Source organism: Orcinus orca, chromosome 13 (assembly GCF_937001465.1).
Source record: "Orcinus orca chromosome 13, mOrcOrc1.1, whole genome shotgun sequence".
In the NCBI taxonomy this organism is placed as follows: domain Eukaryota; kingdom Metazoa; phylum Chordata; class Mammalia; order Artiodactyla; family Delphinidae; genus Orcinus; species Orcinus orca.
The window spans coordinates 46,942,085-46,963,517 of NC_064571.1; the positions used below are offsets into that span (position 1 = coordinate 46,942,085).

At 35.6% G+C, this 21,433-nt stretch overlaps 1 protein-coding gene across 1 annotated transcript in view; it reads left to right on the plus strand.

The window, feature by feature from the left end:
- PSME4 (proteasome activator subunit 4) overlaps positions 1-21,433 on the plus strand; it is a 100,685-nt gene that overhangs the window by 45,380 nt on the left and 33,872 nt on the right. The window contains exons 8-20 of the mRNA XM_004286518.4: positions 276-398; positions 2,543-2,635; positions 3,433-3,698; positions 6,397-6,583; positions 7,258-7,347; positions 8,107-8,171; positions 11,599-11,749; positions 13,657-13,755; positions 13,976-14,045; positions 14,513-14,580; positions 15,668-15,883; positions 16,402-16,559; positions 18,072-18,167. Of these exons, the coding sequence (XP_004286566.1) occupies positions 276-398; positions 2,543-2,635; positions 3,433-3,698; positions 6,397-6,583; positions 7,258-7,347; positions 8,107-8,171; positions 11,599-11,749; positions 13,657-13,755; positions 13,976-14,045; positions 14,513-14,580; positions 15,668-15,883; positions 16,402-16,559; positions 18,072-18,167 (1,682 nt within the window). The remainder of the gene's footprint in view (positions 1-275; positions 399-2,542; positions 2,636-3,432; positions 3,699-6,396; positions 6,584-7,257; positions 7,348-8,106; positions 8,172-11,598; positions 11,750-13,656; positions 13,756-13,975; positions 14,046-14,512; positions 14,581-15,667; positions 15,884-16,401; positions 16,560-18,071; positions 18,168-21,433) is intronic.

The window sequence follows — 21,433 nt, forward strand, 5'->3', positions numbered from 1 at the left end:
AACTAAGTCTCATTTGCCAATTTTGGAGTACATGGATATGGGTGCTTCATTGTCACATGCCTGTGACCTCAGAGTGTCATTAAAGAAAGTGTACAGATACTTATATGAAATTCCTAAGGAATAAAGCAAATTACTGAACAGTATGTCATTTTGCTTAAAAACCAATCAAATGAGAATATATATTCAATATAGTAACACTAATGTGTAACACTTAGGTTAATGAGTTATTTGATATCTGTAAATATTTATTAATTCTTCTTTTTTTCTTTTAAAAGATATTTACAAGAATTCTGAGAAGCCTGAACCTCCCAGTGGGAAGCAGTCAAGTGTTAGTCCCAAGATTTTTAACAAATGCTTATGATATAGGACATGCTGTAATATGGATCACCGCCATGATGGTTTGTAATACATTATCTTTGGTTTATATAGTTTATGTAAATTTTGTGTTAACCACATAAAAATTCTACATAATCACATAATTCTAGATTAGTGGCTTATTTGGTCACTTGATTCTTGGATATTTCTGATGGAGTAAGCTTATGTTTCTCAGACTCAGAATGTAGTCATAATGTACCATTTATAAATCTCCTTAAGTAATGGACCTTGAAAGTAAGGGTCAAAAGTTCAGAGTTTTGATTATTGTGATCATTTTGTAATATATAGAAATATGGAACCACTATGTAATACACTGGAACTAACAGTGCTATAGGTCAATTATAGTTTAATTTGGGGGGGTGGGGAAGCAGTTAGAGTTTTAAGAGATTCAGAATGTCTGTAATAGTTTTACAGACCAAGAACCAGAGTCATGGGTAAAAGAACTTTCCCAAGTCAAATTGATAATGATAAAGGTAGATTTGAACTCAGGGTTCTGCATATGCTCAATATTAATGCATTTATTGTCAGTGTTCACATAAAACATCATATTGAACACAAAGCTTATTGACCAAGTAATCTTAGTGAAGGGAGAAGTATGAAGGATTATTTTACTGACTGTCATCTTCCAAATATATACTGTAATTTTCTGAATTGTCATTCATATTGCTTCTACAGTTATCTCCTTTTTGAATTATTCTGCATTTGATATTTGGTATTGTTCTGTGTTTGCTATTTTCTCCCAGGTTATACTGCTCGGTTGGCTGTTTCTGTCAAAAAGACAGAATGGTTGTGAGAAGTTTAGCTCTTAAATTTCATTGTAAGATTAAAAGAAAAGAAAATCTCAACCTTCTCTTTTTTTTTTTTTTGTTATTTTATTAAACAGAGGGAAAATCCCATTTTCTTTCTGATATTCAACAACAGCAAAAACATACAGATATTTAGTATTTTACGTAAGCAATGAGTTAGAACTTGTTTTTTAGGAGCCACAGAATTAGATCGTGATCGGTATCAGCCTTATTTTAATGTTGCTGTTTCTCACACAGTTGTTCTCATTGGCAGTTTCATTTTGTGTTAAATATGAATATTTAATATAATTTAAAAATCAACAGTGCTAATTATTATGTTAGAATTTTGAAAATTTTATTGGTATTTTGCTATGGAATTATGGTCTCAGTAGTTGCCCTGTACTAAATTGGGAAACGTGAATGTGGATTTTATTTCAGCAGAAAGACATGTTCCTTATGTAACTCGATATTCTGCCTTAGGTTTGTGCTGATTCTTTTTTTACTTGAAATATAATTGACATATAATACTATGTTAGTTTTGGGTATATGACACAGTGATTTGACTTTTGCATGCATTATAAATCTGTGCTGTTTCTTGAAAGAAGATCATCTTGAGACAGATAGGAGGTTTCAAGGCCAAGTTGTAGTCCTTTATTCCCAGGGTGGTTCAACTTGATAAGATGATTGCCAGCCTTTTCCTCATTGCTGCCGCCCCCCTCCCCTGGCCCCCCCTCCCCCGCCACCCCCTCCCCCACCCCATCCTGCAGCCCAGGTTCTGTGGTTGTTTGGTTGGCTGTTTTGGTAACAGATTAAGGGAAAAATTTTTTTTTCTTTTTTGAATCACAATATAGTCACATATAACAGGTCTAATCACTTGAAACATTTAGAAGTAATAATAAAATATTTGAATGCACTTATGTAACTCTCACCTCCTTATTTCCTGCTGTGAGAACTTCTTCACTTCTTGAATCTTTTAAGGAATGCTTTTTATGCTTACTGTTGCCACAGTTGGTTATTTTAAGATGGTAATCTTAGTGAGAAAAATTATTTAACTGCAAAGAGTAAAAGATATTGTTATTCTAAATTGAAAGGTACCTTTTCCATTTTCTGATTTGGTTTCAGTAAGTTGCCCTTATTTTTTATTTTAATTAAATTAATTAATTAATTTATTTGCCCTTATTTTTAGTAGACTGTCTTGGATTGATTTGTATGAAGTTCATCCGGGAATTGTTTTTGACTTTTATTTAGAGGTAGAATTGATTTTTGCCAGCAGGATGAATATAAGCCACGTTAAGAGATCTGTATATAGGCCTGGGCCTGTTAACCCCTTCAGTTTTACAGATAACGTGGGTACTGATATTTTTGCTCTTTTATCTGAACAGGGTGGACCAAGTAAGCTAGTGCAAAAACATTTGGCTGGTTTGTTTAACAGCATCACATCTTTTTACCATCCTTCAAATAATGGCCGCTGGCTGGTGAGTAATGTTCATTTTTTTACTCTTAGGGTTTGGAATTTTTTAAGATATGGTCACATGTAACTATTGCCTATTGTTTAACCTATGATACATTTTCTGTCCTTTGTCTAAGATTTGGCTATATGTCAATGATCAAGTTTACATTAAGTTACTGTGTTCACAGAACATATAGAAATAAAGATAATACTAGTGTGGTAACTGGTAACAAAATGCCACAAACCCATGGAATCATCTCTTCAGTTTTATCATGTTAGTTTTTTTTGTTTGTTTATTTGTTTGTTTTTAAGTTGCCTGGTTAAAATGGCTTTTCACGTAATGGAAGATTCATGTGGTGCTAGAAATTAAAACTGAAATTTGAACACATCTTTATTAATTATTATCAATGATTAATTGATAAGAGTATTTTATTCTATCTAGTTAGGCCATACAGGTCTTTGTAATAAGATTATACAAGCTGTTAAACAGCAAGTCCTACTGTATAGCACAGGGAACTATATTCAATGTCCTGTGAAAACCACAATGGAAAAGAATGTGAAAAAGAATATATATATGTATAACTGAGTCACTTTGCTGTACAGCAGAAATTAACACACCACACTGTGTTGTAAATCAACACAGTATAGTTGTAAATCAACTATACTTCAATAAAATTTTAAAAATAAAAAGGTTGTAGTCAAAAAAAGAATGATTATACAAGCTGTTATTTAAAAATCTTTACTTGGGAGGGTAGAGAGGAACTATGAATATCTATAGGGGAACTAGAACCTACCTAGGACCTTCTGCTTCTGTGTCCCCAGAACAAGTTAATGAAACTACTTCAGCGGTTGCCAAACAGTGTTGTTAGAAGATTACATCGTGAAAGATACAAGAAGCCTTCTTGGTTAACTCCTGTGCCTGATAGCCATAAGCTTACTGATCAAGATGTTACAGACTTTGTACAATGCATTATTCAACCTGTCCTCTTGGCTATGTTTAGCAAAACTGGTAGTTTAGAAGCAGCCCAGGCTCTGCAGAATCTTGCACTCATGAGACCGGAGTTAGTAATACCCCCTGTACTTGAAAGGTAAGTATAGCTTTACTTGTTTCGTTGAAGCCTCAGCTGTGGCTACTGTTATTCTCTATACTCTTCTGCTTGGCTTTCTTTTCTTTTCTGTGGCTTCTGTTTTGCTATCTTTGTGCTTATTCCTGTTCCTAGAGGAGACAAGACATTTTAACCTAATGATTGGTAACTTGATAAAGGTTTATTGGAGAGAAAAGAAAATTGATATGAAACGGATAAAATAAAATATTTTGTATTTGCACATTTTAGCTACTCAAGTTTTTGCTCATAAATAAAGCTCTGGCTGTTTTTTCACAAAATGTGAGTGTCACTAAATATTGAGAACATGGCAGTGAATGTGATTTTGCATTTCTATTTCTCAGGCTCAACGATAGACAAGAAAATTTGGTTGCCTGTATTATTTTCATATATTGTATAACCTTGTGTGTATTTCCACAGTGTTGATTTTACTGCATTCGTTGTTTTGTATGTTGAAATAGTAACAAAAGTAGTTCTCCATTTGCCTCATCACTGTCACAGTGTAGACCTGGTGTGCTTCGTAGGAGAGAGCCACTCTCAGTTGTCTTGAGTGTTCAGGAGCAGATTGCTTAAGCTGTCTGTTATTCATTCCTTTGCTCCCTGAACTTCAGCTTTATGATTCCTCTCTAAATGGCTTTGTCAAAAGTAGAAGAAGAATGTTAGATTTTGGAGGCCAGAAGGATCTAACAGTTTGAGTTTCTTAAAACTCAGATTTGCCCAAGGTCCTTACTGGCAGAATACAGATGACAGCTTATTTTCTAACTGTTGAGACAAGAAAATTGGTGACATTTACTTGGCAAAGGGTATCCTGTTAAAGATCTTCACCAGAATGGGGCTCCATTATTTGTAATTTGAGTTGCTTGTACTATCTTGCCCTGTCTCTTTGCCATAACTATTTAAGTTGTACTTCACTTTCCCAGCCTCTCCTGTTTTTTTATGTATACATCTTGGGGCCTTGAAACTTCCAGCATGTACAACTTAATTAGGAAATGGAATGGGGAAGTTAGGCAGTTTCTACTCTGTCTTCAGCCTTCAGTGTTCTTTGCTACTTGACCTCCACATGGTAGCAGAAGCTATCAGTCAGTGGCAAGTCCCTTGATGCTCTTTGGAGAGGAGAGACTTGCCTCTAAGGGGGGACTTCAGTTGTTTGCATAGTCAAAATTTTGAACTCTGAGGTGTTGGTGTTTCTTTACTTTCCCTTTGTTTTGCCTTATTTTAATGTTTTCCAGCTGATGAATTATGACTGGTGAGATAAGTATTTAGTAGAACGAACAAAGCTTATAAATACAAATACAATTATCCATCACATTTTTCTTTAGTTCTCAAATTTTGGACAAATTTAATACCAGCATATTCTGTTTGTATGCTTGGCCAAGATAAATATTTAATTAACAAAATTGTCAATACAATGACATTTTTTGAGACTCATTTGTAATTTTGTCCTGTTTAGAAGTGGCATTGCTACCTTTTTTTTGACGGGTTTTTGTTTTCTTTTTCTTCTTCTCTTTTTTTTTTTTTTTGGCCGCAGTGCACGGCTTGCAGGATCTTAGTTCCCCGATCGGGGATTGAACCTGGGTCATGGCAGTGAAAGTGCCGAGTCCTAACCATTGGACTGCCAGGGAATTTCCAAGCAAAAGTCTTTTTTAAAAAATATATATTTATTTGGCCACGTGGGGTCTTTTTAGTTGCAGCACACGGTATCTTCGTTGCGGCATGCGGGCTCTTAGTTGAGACATGCAGGATCTAGTTCCCTGACCAGGGATCAAAGCCGGGCCCTCTGCATTGGGAGCGCAGAGTCTTAATTGCTGGACCACCAGGGAAGTCCCCAAGCAAAAGTCTCTTAAAAGTAAAAACGTAGAAAAAAAATTTTAGGCACTTAGTTTTGCATCTCCTGAAGACAGCCTCTGCTGGAGTTTTTGGTTTGTTTCATTCATCTTTTAAAATAAGCATAGGTTTGATTTTTTTTTTTTAATCCTAGTTAGAAATCCTTCTTTTTTCCTACTTATTTATAATTAAATTTCCTTATTACTTATCTTTTCTGTATAAGAGGAATTTAAACTGACTGTATTTTGGATTTTTTTTCCCCCTATAGGATAGATTCTCAAAAGTGAAATCACTGAGCCATAGAGTGAGTGTTCTTGGCTCGTGATCAAAGATTGCGTTTGTCTTATTCCCCCTGTTTTATTCACTCTAGTCTCAGGCATATTCTCTTATGTTTCTGATAGCTGATTTCCAACTTTAAAATACAGTCTTTTTAAAAGTATAAAATAGACCCTTCAGCATTTTAGTAAGATTATTTTTTCCCATAAAAGGGAAGAGTGGAGTAGTTGTTACTTGTTATTCCTGAATTCTAATAATCACTGACTGTTAGATTAGATGCAGTCCTATTGGAATGTGGAAATGGATTAAGATGCTGAAAGAATGCAAAAATCTACCAGCTAATGTTACTTTTCAGTGTGGAATTGGCATGGAGGAAGGTGGTAAGGTGGCAGGGAGTTGGGGAAACATGTACCTTTCCTTTATTTGTGTGATTCTGTTCACTTTGAGAGCAAATATTCCCTCAAAATACTGTGCCAGCTACAAACCTTTAATCCAAAATGCAGTTTATGAATTTAGTATGTTTAATGTGTATGTATGTTTATCTGTGATGGAAAATTTTTTAAATTCTGTTTTCAAACTATAGAACATATCCTGCACTAGAGACTTTAACAGAACCTCACCAGCTCACAGCTACATTAAGTTGTGTAATTGGAGTAGCCCGCAGTTTGGTATCAGGGGGCAAGTGGTTTCCTGAAGGTCCAACACACATGCTACCTCTGTTGATGAGAGCATTGCCTGGGGTGGATCCAAATGACTTTAGTAAATGCATGGTGAGCATGTTTATGATTCTGTTTTGTATCTAAGTTATAATTATATAAATGGATATCTTATTACTTTTTCTTCAAATATTCTTTAGAACATAGTAAAGTGTAAAATTTGTTAATGGTAGCAGAGTTATATCTGTAGATGCCCAAGTTTAGGTCTGTGGACAGTTAGTTGATCTATGTAAGGTCTTCCTTAGTAATTTCCCATAACGTGTGCATTTATGATCATATGGTGTTTGAAAGCTCATTACGTATCTCCTGTCTTCCTTAAGCAGATACATTAAAAATGATAGCATATGATCACTTGTGCTTCCATTTGTCTGCACTTGTCACAAGGAACATAATAAAAATTACTGGGTGTGAAATGCCAGATTCCCCTTATACACACACCTTCTGACTTACAATATCGTTCACTTTCCCTCTTCCCTGGTCTCTAGCTTCTGCATTAGCATTTTCTATTTACTCTTAGCTAATGTTATATTTTTGGTGGGAGGCACAGTAACTTCTCAATGACAAAAGATTGCAGAACTTTGTGCTTAAACCAAATAAACTTTCAGAAAAATTGTTGTGGAATTTCCCTCAGAATAATTTATTTGGTACTTTATTGTAGCTTATGGTACACATGTATTTTGGAACTAGAGTTATGTAATTAATATTAGATCTTTTGTATCTTCCCATAGATCACATTCCAATTTATAGCAACATTTTCCACCCTGGTGCCTTTAGTAGATTGTTCATCTGTACTACAAGAAAGAAATGACCTCACAGAAGTAAGGATGCTTTCTGGTTGTAAAAGGATTGGTTAGCTGAGTTCTGATTCTTACTGTATAGGCATAGTAATATTTGATAATTTAAAAGCAACTTTGCAGAGGTGCTCATAAGTTAAAATTACTGTTTTGTGACCACTGTTTTGTGACCAGAACGATATAAATGGAGGTCATCATTGATAAAAATATCTGCAGAGCACCCACCAAAGGGGGTGGTCAAAAATAGGCTATTTTAGTAAACAAGTGACATGTAAAGGTGTATTTCAGTGTTTTGTCACTTTTTAATGTTTTGTTAAGCAAAGGTGGTGGCATTTTGTTTTTCCATCTTATGTTAGGAATAAATCTGTTAAGGGGATTGGCATCTAATGAAGAGAAATTTTCTTCATTACTGTCTGGGTTTTTTTTAGAACAATTTTCTTTATTACAAGTATTTTACTACCTGACTTTTGGCATTTAGATGTTTAAGTAGTGAGAGATAATCCTTTACACATACACCAGCAGTTTGAAAACTGTTATTGATTTTTAAAAAAATGGCTGCCTGACTTCTGTTTTGGGCCCTTACAAAATATGTTAATTACTTCTTATTTTGGTTCCTGGAAAGTAGATGAGTTATTCTAAATTGATACGGGATTATGGTGCTGTTTCTCAGTGCTCAATGTAATAATGAAGTGTTAGAAACATTTTGTAGACTAAAATTGAGTTTTGTTCAGAGAAAAAAATCAAAGACTACTTTAAAATTTTCTCCACATTGACACGTTACAGGTGGAGCGAGAACTTTGTTCTGCCACAGCTGAATTTGAGGATTTCGTCTTACAGTTTATGGACAGGTGAGCAAGTACCCCAGATATCTCCTTTATCTGACATTCAAAAATAGTGATGTCCTGTCCCAGCAACTTTAGCCTCGTTTTGCATTGCAACCTGTATTTAATTATTGGGTTGGCCAAAAGGTTCGTTTGTTTATTTCCATAAGATGGCTCTAGTAATACTTAGTTGTCTTTAACTTCATTCGAAACAATTTTGTTAGACTGTATGTGACAGCTGTCATATTGGGGTGCATTTAGAAAAAGACTTATCAAAAATTGGTGAATTTTTGTGTAGCCATTTTCATATTGAAGGTGGAAGAAAAAAGCAACATTTTTGGCATATTATGCTTTATTGTTTCAAGAAAGGTAAAAACGCAACTGAAACGCAAAAAAAAGATTTGTGCAGTGTATGGAGAAGGTGCTGTGACTGATCGAACATGTCAAAAGTAGTTTGCAAAGACAAAAAGACAGCCCTCAGAATGGGAGAAAATCTTTGCAAACGAAGGAACAGACAAAGGATTAATCTCCAAAGTATATAAACAGCTCATAGAGCTCAATATCAAAAAAACAATTACAACCCAATCAGAAAATGGGTGGAAGACCTAAATAGACACCTTTCCAAGGAGGACATACAGATGGCCAAGGGGCACATGAAAGGAAGCTCAACATCTCTAATTATTAGAGAAATGCAAATCAAAACTATAATGAGGTATCACCTCACACCAGTCAGAATGGCCATCATCAAACAATAAATGCTGGAGAGGGTGTGGAGAAAGTGGAACCCTCTTGCACTGTTGGTGGGAATGTAAATAGTTACAGCCACTGTGGAGAACTGTATGGAGGTTCCTTAAAAAACTAAAAATAGAACTACCTTATGACCCAGCAATCCCACTACTGGGCATGTACCCTGAGAAAACTATAATTCAAAGGGACACATGTTCCCCAATGTTCATTGCAGCACTATTTGCAATAGCTAGGACATGGAAACAACCTAAATGTCCAATGACAGATGAATGGATAAAGAAGATGTGGCACATACATACAGTGGAATATTACTCAGCCATAAAAAGGAACGAAATTGGGTCATTTGTAGAGATGTGGATGGACCTAGAGTCTAGAGTGAAGTAAGCCAGAAAGAGAAAAACAAATATTGTATAATAACGCATATATGTGAAATCTAGAAAAATGGTACAGATGAACTTATTTGCGGGGCAGGAATAGAGACGCAGATGTAGAGAACGAACAGGTGGACACAGGGTAGGAAGGGGACGGTGGGACGAATTGGGAGATTAGGATTGACATATATACATTACCACAGGAAAATACATAGCTAGTGGGAACATGCTGAGCTCAGCTTGGTGCTCTGTGACGACCTAGATGGGTGGGATGTGGGCTGGGGGGAGGCCCAAGAGGGAGGGGATATGAGGATATAATAGCTGATTCACTTCATTGTACAGCAGAAACTAACACAACATTGTAAAGCAATTATACTCCAATTTAAAAAATTTTTTGAAAAAAAGTGGTTTGCAAAGTTGCTGGAGATTTCTCTCTGGACAGTGCTCCATGGTTGGGTAGACCAGTTGAAGTTGATAGCAGTCAAATCAAAACATTAATTGAGAACAGTCAACGTTATACCACGCGGGGGACAGCCGACATACTCAAAATATCCAAATCAAGTGTTGAAAATCATTTGCATTAGCTCGGTTGTGTTCATCACTTTGATGTTTGGGTTCCACATAAGTTAAGCGAAAAAAACCTTCTTGACCGTATTTCCACATGCAATTCTCTACTTAAATGTAATGAAAACGTTCCACTTTTACTTTTTTTATTTATTTTTTTTTCGCGGGCCTCTCACTGTTGTGGCCTCTCCCGTTGCGGAGCACAGGCTCCTGACGCACAGGCTCAGCGGCCATGGCTCACGGGCCCAGCCGCTCCGCGGCATGTGGGATCTTCCCAGACTGGGGCACGAACCCGCGTCCCCTGCCTTGGCAGGCGGACTCTCAACCACTGTGCCACCAGGGAAGCCCAAAACGTTCCACTTTGAAAACAAATTGTGATGGACGATGGAAAGATACTGTACAATAATGTGGAACAAAAGAGATTGTGGGGCAAGTGGAATGAACCACCACCAACCACACCAAAGGCTGGTCTTCATCCAGAGAAGGTGATGTTGTGTATATGGTGGGATTGGAAGAGAGTCCTCTATTATGAGCTCCTTCCAGAAAACGAAATGATTAATTCCAACAAGTACTGCTCCCAATTAGACCAACTGAAAGCAGCACTCGACAAAAAGTATCCAGAAATAGTCAAAAGAAAATGCATAATCTTCCAACAGGATAACACAAGACTTCATGTTTCTTTGATGGCCAGGCAAAAACTGTTACAGGGACTTCCCTGGTGGCGCAGTGATTAAGAATCCGCCTGCCAATGCAGGGGACACGGGTTCGAGCCCTGGTCCAGGAGGATCCCACATGCCACAGAGCAGCTAAGCCCGTGCACCACAGCTGCTGAGCCTGAGCTCTAGAGCCCGTGGGTCACAACTACTGAAGCCCGTGCACCTGGAGCCCGTGCTCTGCAACAAGAGAAGCCACCACGATGAGAAGCCCGCGCACCACAACGAAGAGTAGCCCCTGCTTGCCACAACTAGAGAAAACCCGCACGCAGCAATGAAGACCCAATGCAGCCAAAAATTAAAAAAATAAACCAACAAACAAAAAAAACTGTTACAGCTTGGCTGGGAAGTTCTTTTTTAAAAAAATATTTATTTATTTATTTGGCTGCACTGGGTCTTAGTTGTGGCGTGCGGGATCTTTAGTTGTGGCATGTGAACTCTTAGTTGCTGCATGCAAACTCTTAGTTGTGGCATGTGGGATCTAGTTCCCTGACCAGGGATTGAACCTGAGCTCCCTGCATTGGGAGCGCAGAGTCTTAGCCACTGGACCACCAGGGAAGTCCCTGGCTGGGAAGTCCTGATTCATCCGCTGTATTCACCAGACATAGTACCTTTGGATTTCCATTTATTTCGGTCTTTACAAAATTCTCTTCGTGGAAAAAAATTTCAATTCCCTGGAAGACTGAAAAAGGCATCTGGAACAGTTCTTTGCTCAAAAAGATAAAAAGTTTTGGGAGGATGGAATTATGAATTTGCCTGAAAAATGGCAGCAGGTAGTAGAACAAAAGGGTGAATACGTTGTTCAGTAAAGTTCTTGGTGAAAATGAAAAATGTGTCTTTTATTTTTACTTAAAAACCGAAGGCACTTTTTGGCCAACCCAGTACTGTGCAAGGCTGGTGCTTCTTCTCAAGTTACAAAATGACAGTTGGTTTGTGATCCATGTACAAATTAAGTAGCTATCACTTGCATAGTCATGACAATGGATTTATCTAATCAGCAACAAAAAATGTTAAGCCAGTTTTTAGTTGCTAAAATTTTACTTTCTTTGGGTTATTTAGATGCTTTGGACTTATAGAAAGTAGCACATTGGAGCAAACAAGAGAAGAGACAGAAACTGAGAAAATGACTCACTTGGAGAGTTTGGTCGAATTAGGTCTGTCTTCTACGTTTAGTACAATCCTCACACAATGTTCCAAAGAAATATTTATGGTAAGAGTGCATTGCTGCAAAGAATTAAATTCCAACTTGTAGTTTTATTTGATGTTTTAAAAATTGAACTTCAAGTTACTTTGTATGCATATCATGCCAGCTTATCCTTTCTTTCCATACTAAAATTTGAAAGAGATGGGGAATTCTTTTGCAGTCCAGTAATTAGTACTCCGCGCTTCCACTGCAGGAGGAACAAGTTCAATCCCTGGTGGGGAGCTAAGATCCTGCGTGCCTCATGGCGTGGCGAGGCCAAAAAAAATAATAATAAAATAAAATTTGGAAAAGATACACAGTTGATCCTCATTATTTGCAGATTCTGTATTTGCAAATTCAACATAGTGTACTTGCTAAAATTTATTTGTAACCCCAAAATTGGTACTCGCAGTGCTTTTGTGCAGACTTTTGAAAGTGGCAAAAATTTTTGAGTTGTGCATGTTTACAGCTGAAATCGAATAAGGTGACACTCTGCCATCTTGTTTTAGCTCTTATACTGTAATGTAAACAGGTGTCCTTTTTTCATCTATTTAAGGACAGATCATTCACATTTTTGTGCTTTTTGGTGATTTTGCATTTTAAAATGGCCCCCAAGAGTAATGCTGATGCACTCACTGTCTAGTGTTCTAAGCAAAAGATAGTTGTGATGGACCTAACGTAGAAAATATTAACATGTTTTAGGTAAGCTTCGTTCAGAAATGAGTTACAGTGCTTTTGGCTATGAGTTCAAGGTTAATGAATCAACAATGTATTAAAGTGTCAAAAATGCAATTGTTGCAAAAATGCAAAAATCAACAGTGTATTAAAGACATTAAAGTGTCTTCAAAGAGAACCACACATAAACAAAATTATATATCCATATATCCATCAGTTGATGAAAATGTAACCAGAGGTTTATGGGAACTTAATCCTGTATTTCCCTTAAGAACTGTGGTTCAGTATTTGCTAATTCAGTGCCCACAGTGATTTTACAGAGCATAACTGCTGCAAATAACAAGAATTGACTGTATGTTTAAAATTTACAGTAAAATACTACTTGGGAGAAAAGTTTTGAAAATTGTTTATGCCATCACATAATAGAAATTAAATCCCAAATATAAAGATCTGGCAAACTATGATGAATGAGAAATAGTTTGTCCTCATAAGGCATTCTGTGAACATTCACTTATTCAGTATTAGTCGATACCTATTGTATACAATATGGTATTTATTTCATATTTTCTATTCCACTACTCTCTTTCCATTTCTGTTTCTTCTTTCGCTGAGATTATCATTGTTCAGTGTTTATCCTGGTTAAAAGGTAAACTGCCTTACACCTGCATGAAATATTTACTAAGATTATGTTAGTATAAAGAAATTAACATAAATAATCTCTTATTTAACCAAAATCTTTTGAAAGGAGTTGTTTATAGTTTGCAGCATTGTCAATCCATGTCTAGAGCTAATTCTTTAATTCAGAAATGAAATTAAAATTCTGTGACTTGATTGTAAAATTAAATAGAATGCTTCAAGTCTTTTAGAGGACAGAAAAATATAGTTTTGTAGTTGTCAGAATGACAAACTGTAAATATTAGATATTACCCCAAATTCCCTCCGTTATATTGGATTGGCCAGCAAGGTAATTAAATTGCATTTGCTTCCAGCAGCTCTGGTTTTGTGCTTAGCATTTCTGCAGCAAATAAAATCTTGTGCCGCAAATGTTTTGTTCACATTAGGGTTTTGTGCAAAGGTTATTCATAAACCTGAATGTAGCATTATTAAGCAAATCTTTATGTATTCAGATGGTTAAATTTTTCCTACTTGGTTATTTTTAGTATAGTCTGAGTATCATTTTCTTTGGTGTTTCAAAAGATGTTTAATTTTCTTAAACGTGCTGGTTAGACATTTTCATTTGTTACATTATCTTTTAATAGGTGGCCCTTCAGAAGGTTTTTAATTTTTCGATTTCACATATATTTGAAACAAGAGTTGCAGGCCGCATGGTGGCAGACATGTGCCGTGCTGCAGTGAAGGTGAGTTGGGGTTTTCTGGACTGATGAATTAATGAATCAATAGCCATGAGTTTTATGTGGTTAATTATTTTAGACATGCTTGTCATTCTTAAAATACACATTTCTTTCAGTAGCTGCTTATAGCCCTTATTTGCCACTGAAAATAGAGCTAGTGTATACTTTGTGACTGTTCAATACTTGTGCCTTTCAAAAAAACTTATTTATACAAATATGTTTTCAGTGCTGCCCGGAGGAATCTTTGAAGCTATTTGTTCCCCACTGCTGCAGTGTTATAACTCAGCTTACAATGAGTAAGTCTTAAGGTTATTATTCTGTATTTGTAACTTTAGCAAATTTTTTTCTTGGTTTCTACAACTCTGTTGATGGAAACAGATTCTCTAAGCCATGCAGTATTTTAATTTTACAGTTTGGGGTAAAATTGCGCAAAACAAGGTATCATCCAGGGTTGACAGGTAGCTTAGAAATTTTAACTCTATTACATTAATGTTTTCATACATACAAGAAGCATTCAGCTGTTGCTATAATATCTGTTGTTTTGTGAGATGTGTAGGGGCAGGCATCCTGGTTGGTGTGTTTATTTTCTTGAAAATTGAGCTTCTACCTCCTCTGGAGCAAGTCCAGCTTAACGAAGAAAGAAAGAAAAAGTCCTAAAAGAGACTTTTCTCAGCTATTAGAAATATTAAATATAAATACTTTTAACTGATGCATTTAGTTGGATATTTGTTTTTTTCTTCTGATACTATTTTGCTATTTTTAGATGATGATGTATTAAATGAAGAAGAGCTAGATAAGGAGTTACTATGGAATCTTCAACTTTTGTCTGAGGTATTGTAAATCTTTGGAATAAGAAAATATTTCTGTGAAAATGTTGACTTGCTCTGAAGATTTATCCTGTTTTGAAAAGTTAACTTTAAAACATGTAAAGTCGGGCTTCCCTGGTGGCGCAGTGGTTGAGAGTCTGCCTGCCGATGCAGGGGACACGGGTTCGTGCCCCGGTCCGGGAAGATCCCACATGCCGCGGAGTGGCTGGGCCTGTGAGCCATGGCCACTGAGCCTGCATGTCCGGAGCCTGTGCTCCGCAACGGGAGAGGCCACAACAGTGAGAGACCCGCGTACCACAAAAAAAAAAAAAAAAAACATGTAAAGTCATAAGTTTGAAAAATGTCTTTATGGGACAACAAAAAGTCAGATAATCTCATTTTCTTATTATAAAAGGAGTATGGTAACTGTTGACTACTTCGTGGTCAATGCTCTACCTGACTTTTTACTGATTAATTCTACTGTGGGTAACTCTGACTGAAAAGTGTATCAGATTTGGCATCTTCCCCCCCCCACCCCCACCTCATGCCAAATTTGGCCATCAGTCAAACTTCATTTCCTATAGGGGTTAGTTCAGAAACCAAAGAACAGAGAAATCCATTTAAATAAGTTTTGTCTCTTTAAGGAGATAGCCTCTTGAAAAGGATGTTACTATGACACTTCAGAGCCTAAACTCAGAAAATGTGTTTTGATCTTAAGGAAGAATTCATTGTTAGAATATAATTAAAATGATAATCCTAAAATGAATTAAAGTCATTTTAAGAAACACTATTACGGGCTTCTCTGGTGGCGCAGTAGTTGAGAGTCCGCCTGCCGATGCAGGGGACACGGGTTCGTGCCCCGGTCCGGGAAGATCCCACATGCTGCGGAGTGGCTGGGCCCATGAGCCACGGCCGCTGGGCTGCGCATCCGGAGCCTGTGCTCCGCAACGGGAGAGGCCACAAGAGTGAGAGGCCCGCGTACCGCAAAAAAAAAAAAAAAAAAAAAGAAACACTATTACTATTTTAGACTACTTTAATGGCCAAACATAGTTAACTTTAATTGTTGATTCTTGATCTTTTAACCAAAATATCTTTAACTGTTTTCTTTTTAGATTACTCGAGTGGATGGGAAGAAGTTGCTTCTTTATAGGGAGCACCTTGTAAAGATTCTCCAAAGAACCCTACATTTAACCTGTAAGCAGGGTTACACTCTGTCTTGTAACCTTTTGCATCACCTTCTTCGTTCTACTACACTTATCTACCCTACAGAATACTGCAGTGTGCCAGGCGGCTTTGACAAGCCTCCTTCTGAATACTTTCCTATCAAGGCAAGCATTTTCAATAATTTAGGATTCCAGGATATATTGGGTTATTTTTCTAAGGGATTCAAAGTGCGGGTTTTTTCCTTGTTGTGTATTAAGGTGTCACTTCTTTATTTTTAACATAGATTACTAAAACTATTATTGAAATGTTTTAAAGTTGGGAAGTATGATGTAGCTCTCATCTAGCTCTAGTTTTCTTCTTTTCTGTTTGTATGTGAAATGACTTTTTAATGCCATATTTAACCTCCATAGTTCCATATAGCTTGGGGGTGGAATGCAATAGCCTTACATAAACTTACTGTTACTCTTATAGTAAACTCATATTTGAGTGGCTCTTCAGGGAGACCCTTTTCAGGAGTGATAATGAAAGACTCCTATGATGTCTTCATACCTTTATTTTGTGCACTTGCTGCCTTAGGTTTGGATTACCTATACAGTTTCTTTTAAGCCTTTTAAAATATGTTTGTATGTTTTTTTTTTTTTTTCCTAACTTCTCAACTTGCTAATTAAATGCTATTTTCTAGGACTGGGGTAAACCAGGGGACTTGTGGAATTTGGGGATCCAGTGGCATGTTCCTTCTTCTGAAGAAGTGGCTTTTGCCTTCTATCTGTTGGACTCTTTTCTTCAGCCTGAGCTCATCAAACTCCAGCATTGTGGGGATGGAGAACTTGAAATGTCTAGGTTAGTTTTCTTTTATAATCAGTTAGTGTTATATGGTTGTAGACTAAAAAATTCTTTTTGTGCCTCTCCCTCTCTCGATGGCATATATGATGTACTCATTTTCTTTTTTTAAAAAATTAATTTATTTTTGGCTGTGTTGGGTCTTCGTTGCTGAACGTGGGCTTTCTCTAGTTGCAGTGCACGGACTTCTCACTGTGGTGGCTTCTCTTGTTGTGGAGCACAGCCTGTAGGCACACGGGCTTCTGTAGTGGCTCGCGGGCTCTGGAGTGCAGGCTCAGTAGTTGTGGTGCATGAGCTTAGTTGCTCCCCAACATGTGGGATCTTCCTGGACCAGGGCTCAAACCCGTCTCCCCTGCACTGGCAGGTGGATTCTTAACCACTGTGCCACCAGGGAGGTCCCTGATGTATTCATTTTCAATGTGTGTTTTGAATGCCTGCCATAAATGTGATCAGAAAACCATTTAATACATTTAAGTGGTTTTCTAATCACATTACTATAATATAAAACTATATAATATAAAACCATTTTATAGTTTAATAACAGAAATTTTGTCATAATATTTAAACATCTTAAATAGAAAAACTCAGTTTTTTTCTAGTTTTTCTAGTTTGCTTTTAGTGACAGTGTCACTTGTGCATCTTTTGGGAAGTGTGTGTAAATATGCCCCCTTTGTAAGGAAGTGCCTGTTTTTCTAGATTCGCCTTAGATTTTATTGGCTTGTTTCTTTTCAGTAATTCATACTATTGATATTAATATAACTTAGAGAAATATCTCTAAGATATTGTTTCTCCCCCAAAGAGCTTTAGCACGAAACAATTATTTGAGACCACTAGACTTTTATAGTTTGAATCTTTGAAAGTTCCTAAAATCATAGTAAGAAAATTACTATGTGTCAAATAACAGGAAATTCTGATAAACAAATTCAGTAGGAATGGGCTTGGAGGAAGAAGAAGTATGATTGACTTACGTTGGCTGTGTGGTACTCTGAACTGCTTTTTTTTTAGCTAGTCTTTTTTTTTTTTTGGCTACGCTGCATGGCTTGTGGGATCTTAGTTCCCCAACCAGGGATTGAACCTGGGCCCTTGGCAGTGAAAGCGCTGCATCCTAACCACTGGACCGCCAGGGAAGTCCCTAGCTAGCGCATTTTAAAAGACAGACTGTAGTGGAGAATCTTCTGTAATGCTGTTTTCCCTTTTTGTTAGTGGTTGTGATCTTTGGGTAAATAGGGAATTAAATTCAGAATTGCTTCACAAAGGGCAATCAGTTGTTGTTACTTGTGATTATTTAGAGCCTGTTTAAATGTAAGCAGGTCTAATATTATCAGTAAATATCTGTTTAATTACCTTGTACTATTAAGAGGGTAAACTGAAAACATTCATCATTTCTATGCCTTAATTTTGTATATTCTCACTTGATAAAGTTTTTTACTTCACCTTAAACTCTACAAGGCTTTTTCTTAAATAGGGATTTGGAGTCTTCTCAAATATGAAAATGCTTTTTATTTTTTCTAGAGATGATGTTCTACAGAGTCTGACTATAGTACACAACTGTTTAATTGGCTCAGGAAACCTCCTACCTCCCTTGAAAGGAGAGCCAGTTACTAACTTGTAAGTAAAAATAACTACTTTACATATTTTGCTGTTTTGCCATTTGGCATATATTTTAAGACTTAGTCACATAATGAGTCACTGGTTTTATTATTGGTGTTGTTTCTGTATCACTTTAACCTTTTTGTCATTGTTAGGCCAAAAACACCTGAGGCACAGTTTAGATCTATAAATTTTAGGGCTTTATTCAGATTTTTCATATGGTACCAGGATAGAATAACTTTCAATGCTAATCAGTTTTAAAATATCAACTTAGAGATATTGAGTTCATCTGTTAGTTTACTGAGTTAATTAAGATAAATTCTTTAAAAAAAGAAAGGAAAACACCTTTTTTTTTGGTCTGCAATCAATGGTAAGGATTTTCTAGCAAAAAACCTGGGGTGTTTTTTAATAAAAATTTGTTCTATGTTATTCATTATGATTTTGAACTTTTGAGATCCACCAAGTTGCTTTTACAAATTCAAGTGCTTTTCAGAGTATTATTATTTCGAATGAATGTCTTGATTTAGTCCATTGTCAGTGTTACCATTTAAGTTGAAAAAAATTGAGTTTAAATGAAATCAGCTGTATATAACTTTAGCTCACTTATCAAGTACATAGATGCTAGTTTCAGTATACCATGTTAGATTATTTTCTCTGAACACCAACATCTCATTGCTGAATAAGTTAATGAAAATCACACAAAAATGAGTAAGGAAACCTTGCCCCTCAGAAAAGCAGAAGGGGAGAATTATTTGTTGATTTTGCAACAAAAATCTTAAAATGTTTCAAGGAATGGTTTTAAAATGTGGCTTGCTTGTCTTTCCATATTCTGCATAATCAGTTGTTTGGGGTCATACATTTTCATAATTCCCACTTATTTCACTTATCTAAAAACTGTTTCTAGGCATTGAACTTTTTAGATTACTCATTAGATTTAAGAGGGAGAAGTAGGGTCGTTTCAGGTAAGGAAATCTGTTTTAAGTTTGCTTAGGAATTTACTGAATTCTTTTAAAGAACTTTTGTTTTTCATCAGTTTTATAGTTTGATATAAGAGCAATTTTACCAAAATTCATTTTTGTCAAGAGAGATGTTAAACAATATTTTTAAATGAGAGACCTACAGAAATGGTTTTGATTTCCCTAATGATCTTTAACAGTATGTAATAAGTAAGAACTTAACTCTTACGGCATGCCAAAAAGCTATTTCATACGTAACAAATTGATTATATCAGTAAACTTAGTTCTGCTTGAATGTGTTGAAGTGTGGTCCTTTAATCCAATAATTTATCTAAGAGCAAAAGCATTTATCTTCTGTGTATATAATTAGATTATTTTAGTATTGAGTGATGATTACAATACACTCAGGAGGCTTAGAGGTTTCCGTTGCAGTTCATTTCAGCATGGAGCCATTGAAGCAAAGTCTTTATCCTTTGAAATAAATGTGCATTAGGACAAATGTTCCATTTGGTTATTATAAAGCCAGTTAGATATGTATATAATGAAATGCATTTTCAGTAAGGAAAACAATACCATATTATTAAAACCTTATTAATGCCACAAAAGATAATTAAGCAGATTGTTAGCCCATTTTACTATACATTATAAGCTATAAAATTGAAACGAATATCCCTTTATAGGTTTTTTTTCAGAAAAGTTGAAAAGGAAAGATGATTTAGATTTAAAAGTGTTGTGTTTAGAATTTTCACTTAATGAAAATTTGACATAATAAAACCTAACAAAGTAATACAAAATTATGTTTAATATAAATGTGTTTATATATTTTAATTATAAAATATATTTTCTTGTATATATAATAGTACATAATGAAATAAAATATACAACGAGGAAAACTTCAATCATTTTAATCACTGAACAGTACACATTTTTAGGATTTTTTATAGTTATGTACATCTACTCAGTGTAATGATTATACAAAGTACAGTTAGAGATGAATGAGCATCCCTTTGCCTTTGAATTGTCAAAAGAGAGAGTTTGTAAAGTCTTCCCTGGGCTTTTAATTAGTTCTTAACAGAATCCTTTTTTAAAAAACCAATTTCTAACTGGTATCACCTTCACCTGAAATTTTAATTTATTTTGGCAATATGTGACTTTTTCCATTGACTTTATATAACATTATGACTTTTTTTTTGCAGATAGCAAGTTAGTTTTCACTAAAGTAAAATAAAATAAAGTTAGCCTTTTAAATTTCTAAAATGCTTATTCTAATATAGGTCAATAATTATTAAAATCTTCTAAGTGTAAATTGATTTGAAAGAACTAATCAAATAATTTCAATTGATGGTGCCATTGTTCTGTAATAGTGAATCATACTGCCTAGTTTGAAGAAAGAAGATCTGTAGCATAATTCTTGGAGATTATCAGTAGCAGGTCAATTTGAAACTAGAAGATGAAAAGAACTCTTTTATTTTGGACATGAGTTATTCCAAAGGAGATAGAGTAAAATGTGCCAAGTTGGGGAGAAAAGGAAACGCATAATGGTGACCAATGCTTTAGTGTGATGCCTAAGATATCCGGTGGTGTTTGGCTGTGGTATTGTGGGACATTTTGCATTTTCTGAAATACCAGACCAGTTTTTGGAAGCACCTAGCAGCTCAATTCTTTTTTTAAATTTAAACTTACATTTTTCTTATATAAATCTCAATTAGGGAAAATATTCTAGCTGCTTTAATTATTTTTTGTCGAATCACTTATTAAGTTTGCCTTGTGCATGTATTAGTAGTATTAGTCTTCTGGCAAATTGCAGCAGTAAAAAACCAGAAGCTTATTTCAGTTCTGAATTTTCCTGTAAGAAAATCTTAATTGCTAATAGAGTATATGGGATCCCATTGTTCAGGGAAATGGCTACCACATGTGAAAAACAATTTTCTATGCTATGTGATTAGAGACTGACAAAAAATAAAAAGCTTAGATGAGATGAGTTGATTGTCCTAAGTATAAAGTAAATTATATATCTAATGATCTACATTGTACTTTTTGGCCTTTAGCAACGTAGGGTTACTAAGTATCTTGTACATATTTTAAATTTTACTGTTTCAAAGGATGGATGAAATAAGGTCCCTTGAGGGTTTAATTTACCCTTAATTGGGTAAATTTTTTTAGTTTAGTTCAGTTTGAAATTTAACAGTTTTGTCAGATACCAAGGTTACTGAATTAATCTTAAACCTCTCTATTTTGCTCTTGGAACCTTTAGTTAATGATTTCATAGAAACATTTGTGCTATAATTTATACTCATAGTTCTACCTTTATAGATGTGGAAGTTGGAT